Source organism: Phoca vitulina, unplaced genomic scaffold (assembly GCF_004348235.1).
Source record: "Phoca vitulina isolate PV1807 unplaced genomic scaffold, GSC_HSeal_1.0 scaffold14, whole genome shotgun sequence".
In the NCBI taxonomy this organism is placed as follows: domain Eukaryota; kingdom Metazoa; phylum Chordata; class Mammalia; order Carnivora; family Phocidae; genus Phoca; species Phoca vitulina.
The window spans coordinates 7707373-7713372 of NW_022589717.1; the positions used below are offsets into that span (position 1 = coordinate 7707373).

The 6000-nt window shown below is 45.0% G+C and overlaps 1 protein-coding gene across 7 annotated transcripts in view; it reads left to right on the plus strand.

Moving 5' to 3' along the window:
* Positions 1 to 6000, plus strand: part of JADE1 (jade family PHD finger 1) — a 57459-nt gene that overhangs the window by 14095 nt on the left and 37364 nt on the right. For all 7 annotated transcript variants that reach the window (XM_032412831.1, XM_032412830.1, XM_032412834.1 and 4 more), the window contains exon 2: positions 3191 to 3268. In XM_032412831.1, the coding sequence (XP_032268722.1) occupies positions 3217 to 3268 (52 nt within the window). In that variant the 5' untranslated portion in view covers positions 3191 to 3216. The remainder of the gene's footprint in view (positions 1 to 3190; positions 3269 to 6000) is intronic.

Sequence of the window (6000 nt, forward strand, 5' to 3'; positions counted from 1 at the left end):
TATATATATATATATTAGTAAAAAATTGAGCAAATAGTAAGATTCTGGATGTGAAGATGCTGTGCAGAGTAATATGGTAGGTTCCATGTATGCTGTCAGATATTACAATGCTTTGCCCGAAATGTCGTGCTTCCACTTCTGGCTACCTCCCCTTATTCTTTAGGACTCTGCTCAGGGAATTTTTCCCTGACTCCATCAACCTCTGTTCCTACAGAGCCTTGTGTCTACCACTGTCAAGCACTAACCATTACTGAATCTCTGTTGACTTGTCTATCTCCTCAAGCAGACCAGGAGTTCCATGAGGTCAGGAACAGTTCTTTTTCTCCAGCACCTCCTAGTTTTTTTTACTAATAGTTTACTAATAGGTTTTCACATGTTGGTGGGATGCATTATATGCTATTGTATCTTCTTGTGCTTTCTTTGGAGTGTTGTGAGTTTTAATTATTACTTATTCTACTTTTGTCTAGATAATAATCAGCCATGCCCTAAAGGAGTCAGCAAAGGTAATGATGAGGAGGGCCCTCTGTTTTCTCACACTGGATTTTATTGGACAGATGTTTGAAACATACAACCACTGTATTGTGTGTCTTAAAGATACTAACACGTACTTTGATTTCTTGATACAGCACATAACCCCAGGTGAGATAAATCAGCCTGATGTCAAGGTTTAAGTACATTAGAGCAACAGAGGAGGAAATTCTGCAGTGCACTAACCCACATTATTGAGCCAGGTTCCCTGAAGAAGTACAATATAGCATTCTCAATCCTCATTTCTCTACATCTTTCAGGGTGGGTGAAAATGGGATTCATTAGGAGGATATGCTATTTTTATTCTTTTACTTGCATAATTTTGCTTGAGAGAGTGTTTATATGTGTTTAGGAGCATCATTCTATTTTGGCCAATGCTTGCATTTTTCATTGAGTGACTGTTGAAGTGTGTGTTTTCTCTGGGAGTTGTGTTTGAAGGCTAGGAGGAAGACTTTTTGATTGAAAAAGATGCTAAGTTCTTCAAGCTCTTCTATTTAGATAAATTTAAGTTGTCTGAATCAATGGAGATGTGATCAGCACTGGTTTTCTTGTTTCTAGCTTGGGGAGTGTTTCCTGGGCTTTCTCAGCCTCTTTCTCTCCCTCAGTTCTCACACCCGTTCCTGAGGTGGGAGCTGCATCCCTCTTGTGTCACATCACACCCTTACACTTTTAAGGAATTCCTCTTTAGGTAGTTCACCTTTACTTCCTTCCTTCCTCCCTCCCTCCCTCCCTCCCTCCCTCCCTCCCTTCCTTCCTTCCTTCCTTCCTTCCTTCCTTCCTTCCTTCCTTCCAGCTGTTTGGTGTAAAGAGGCTTTGGGGAACTGAAGCTGTTAGGAACGAGTGGCCTTTTGCTTTTCCCTCTTCCCCTTGTGCCTCCTGTTGGAAGGGAAACAGGGCTGCCCTCCCTGGGGGTTTGGAGGAGTGTTTAGCTGTCAGTAGTTGGTGTTTTGGGCATGTGGTGACGGGGCAGGGAAGACAGTCCTTCCAAGTGGGGAGTTGGCCACAGGTGTTGGTGTGGAAGCTTCTGATTGGAATGGGTCTGCCCCAGGCCAAGTTATAGATTGCTGGGTGTTAGTTAGTTAGTTATGGGTGAATGGGGCTCTGCAGAAAAGGGGTGGGTGGGTTCTAGGACTGACCCTGCCCCACAGTATGAAACCTTAGCACACAAGATAGCCCATGACCTGTCTGGGCTGCCACTTGGTAAATTCTTTCATTAATGGTTTTTGAAGAATCAGTTGGTGAACAGAAACCCACAAACCTTAACTGGTGTCTCAGGAAGAAAATACAAAGTGTTGGAATCGTAGATTAGGGCCCTGAACATTTGCGTCAATCATATAGGTCTCTTTTGTAGGTGGGAACAGACTGCACTGTATGATGGGTTTTCTGCTTTTTTTGGTCTGCTCTTTAATAAGTCCATTTAGAGTGGAGCTTTGGGTTTCTAGTTTCTATCTTATTCTAGCACAGTGGTTCTCCACATTTTGATCCACACCATTCCTGTGCTCCAGGCTGTGAGAAACACACCACATTCTAATGCTCTGATTCCCAATGAGGAGGAGCTTGGGATGTACTTTTCTTGAGGGGCTGGGTGGGTACTTCTGACTTGAAAAGCCCTCCTCTCTCATCGGGAATCATTGTAAGATCAGTAAGATCAAGTTCCTAAAAATGTCAAGGGGATCAGTAATTTCAGTTTGGAAAAGCTTTTTGGATTTCTTTAGAGAGCTCCCTGTGTGAATATGACCGGGGAATCCATCTTTATAAGTTAGTTCATTGATTGGCTTTTAATCCCTTGCACTGTCCTCCTTCCTTAGTAGAGTCTTTCTCTTACTTGGTGATGCTGGAGGCCTCTTGTCACCTGGAAGGAGTCAGCAAGGTGGGCCAGGTGTCTGGCTAGGGTAGGTTGGACCAGGCTGTAAGGCACTGGGTGAGGTTCAGTGAAATTGGATTTGGAATTTGAAGCTCCCCCCACACAGTGTGACCTTGGGCAAGGTGCTGCTTAAACTTTTTTTGGCTTTAGTTTCCTCAGGAGTAAAGGGGAGGGGGCTGGATCAGATACTATGTCTGGTCCCTTCCTGTTGGAGCTGTGAATGCCGAGGGGTTGGAGATGGCTGGAGGAGATATTTGCTTTCCTAATACCCCATTTATTTTGTTCTAGAACTCCATCCAGGTTATTTGGCTTTTAGGATTATTTTAGCGAAATTTGCCTGAGAAGCATAATCATGCCCAGTGCAGTGTAAATATTCACACATTCAGGCACAGCCTCATCCCCATCCCCCATATACACACGTAAAATATGAATCTGTCTGTAGTGAGAGGCACTGTGCTCACTGCCGCGGGTTTTTTCTGCAATGCTTGTCGCCAGTCAGCTAAAAAGACTCCTGGAGTAGTTGTAGTGATAATGTCCCTGGAACTAGAGAGAAACCTGGCACCTTTGGGAGACGTACTGATACGTGACTTCTCCACTCCCCCCCCCCCTTTTGGACCTGTTCTGTTAATGATTGCTCCTAATTATGTATCTTTGGTCTTTTTACTGTTTACAATTCAAATGCTACTTAAAGCCGATTGTTTGCTTTTGTGTGCTGTAAATCCTGGGCTGCCATCTGAAGCGCAACTTGATGATTGTGTATTATCATCTTGGGTTAAGTGCTGTCTCACTGCTTTGCAGGCTGCCTGCTGTTTCCCCGGGAGATCATGAAACGAGGTCGCCTTCCCAGCAGCAGTGAGGATTCTGACGACAATGGCAGTAAGTCCTGCTTTGTTGTTCTTGGAGCCTGCCCGGGTTTGGGTCAGTGTAAAAACACGTTTTTTTAATGTAATGCTTTAAATAGCTGAGGCCCTTGGCATATCAGGCAGGTCAGAGAAAGCCAAGGCCCGGAGAATCACATCTGAGTGTGATACTGCAGGTCTTTGTAACCAAGTCTTTCTGGAAAGGTTGACTGCAGGCGGGCATTCCTCAGGCTTCCTGTTTGTTATCCAAGGATGAATAATCCAGTTCCAAGAGTCACTGGTGTGTCTGTTTTTTCTAAACATCATTTATGGCACTTAGAGTTGCTGTATATGAAGAGGGAACTTAATTGAAGCCAGTTAATTATCAACTAGTCCAACCTGATACAGGAGGGATTGAAAACTGCCTAGTATGATGTGAGAATATTAAGTATAGGTTTTTCAGTAAGTCGAGAGTCCATGCTCTTCACTTGATTTGTAACGTGACTGTATTTAATACTACTACTGTCTGCATCTCTGCTCTCTGGCATCCTCATATTTTCACAGTGCAGCTGAGAACTAGAAGTTAGTTGGCTTCCAGGCAGTCAAAATAAATGTCATACAGCTTCTGTATATTGAGAAGCTAACATACTACTCGAAGAGCTCCTCTCAGATAACAAGGAAATTTTGTACCTAGCACAGTGCCTGAGCTCCGGCCTGTTAGCTTATGTTTTAGGTTACAGATTAAACTTGGGAAACCTGCTTGCTCTGCTGCATGATGGGAAAGGTATTAGGCCTCCTTTCAAGGAACTCTGTCTTAGACATATGTAAAATCCAGCTCTGACGGAAAGTCCTTAGGGGAGTAATAGAGATGTCTTTTTGAGGCCTGGTGGAGATGCATATATGTAGGCACAGATTCAGAGGACAGGAGGGCCAGGGAAACACAGGATTGAAATTTGGGCTGGTCCTGAAGGGTGAAATAGTTTTTAGGCAAACAGGATTGTTTTCAGTTTTCTGGTGTTGAAGCCGTCGGCAGACTAAAAGCTGTAAATTAGACAGCAAGGCTTTGCTGCTAAAGGTGGGCCACACTGACAGCCATGAGAAGCCTAGGGGGAGGGACCCTGAGAAGCAGAAGAACTCAAACACGGCATTCTGTAGGGGAGCTTTGGGGGACAGGTGTGGGGTAGTGGGATGTAGATTTGGTGGCTGTAGGAGGGGTGTTGGGTGTTTGGGGTACATGTGATGGTAAGCTGTGACAAGATCGCTAAGGGCCGGTCTTGAGGAGCTAAGGGCTTGGGACTTTGGGGGCAGACAGTGGGAGCTGCTGATGTTTGGCACAGGGCAAGAGTTAACTGGGTGAGGGAAGGAGAGACCCGGGAGAGCAGGGCTTCCCTTGTATTTCAGGGAAAGGTGTCGAGGGTCTGTGCCCAGGCACAGGCAGTTAAAACCACTCGGGAGAGCCCTTGGCGGGGGGAGCCTTCTGAACTTCTTACCGCTTATCTGTATGCAGCCCTCACTACCTGTTTTTTTTCTCTGATATTTACTTAGGCTTTTTACTCCTTGAGGCAAAAACATGCTGAGATATTTCTTTTCTGCCCCCCTGTGGTGCCTATCAAAGTGTCCTCAGGAGTCATAAGTACTCTATAAATGCTTGCTGTTTGCTCAAATACACAATTTTGTCCTACAGCAATTTTAAAAAAGTCTTGGTTTTTAGGTTCAGAATTAATCAGAAGGTTTCATGAATTACTTTCACATACTAATAATGCTTAATACAAAACTTAAGAGTCCTATTTTAATGTATTTTTTGGCATTAAGCAACAGATTTATGCTCACTCTGTTTGCTCTTGTTGCTGCTTCATTTCTTCCCTGAGAGAGTTGGGTTAGAAAAGGTTCTCGGGGAGGCACCTGGCTGGTTCAGTCGGTAGAGCCTGTGACTTTCCGTCTTGGGGTTGTGAGTTCGAGCCCCACATTGGGTACAGAGGTTACTTAAAATCTTTAAAGAAAAGAGAAGGTTCTCCTGGAACGTTCTCTCAGAGCCCTCCCCTTTCTGGTCTAGAGCTGCCCAATAGGATGGAAATGTTCTAATCTGCTCTAATTGAGGAACTCTGGGTTTTAAGATTTTGTTTAGTTTTAATTAATTAAAATAAATTAAAAGAAGTTGCACGTGGCTAGTGATGACCATGTTGAACAGTGCAGTTCTGGACCATGGCCCAGTCTACTCCTCCTCAGCTGCCCAGAGGCTCCTAATAGCCCCAGAGGCCCTTGTATTGGTCTTTTGGGGCCACCATCACAAATACCACAGACTGGGTGGCTTAAACAGCAGGTGATTATTTTCTCACAGTTCTGGAAGTCTCAGATCTAGGTGTCAGCAAGTCTGGTGTCTTCTGAGGCCTCTCTCCTTGGCTTGCCTTCTTAGTGTGTCCTCACATGGTCTTCTGAGCATGTGCATCCTTGGCGTCTCTGTGTCTGTCCTCTTAAGGACATCAGTGAGATAGGATCAGGGTCAACCCTAATGAACTCATTTTAACTTAATCACCCCTTTAAAGGCTTTTATCCAAATGTAGTCACATTTTGAGGTACTGGGGATAGCCTTCAATGTATGAATTTCCTGGCGCGCCTAGGTGGCTCAGTCGTTAAACGTCTGCCTTCGGCTCAGGTCATGATCCCAGGGTCCTGGGATCGAGCCCCGTATCGGGCTCCCTGCTTTCTGTTCAGCGGGAAGCCTGCTTCTCCCTCTCCCACCCCCCCTGCTTGTGTTCCCTCTGTCACTGT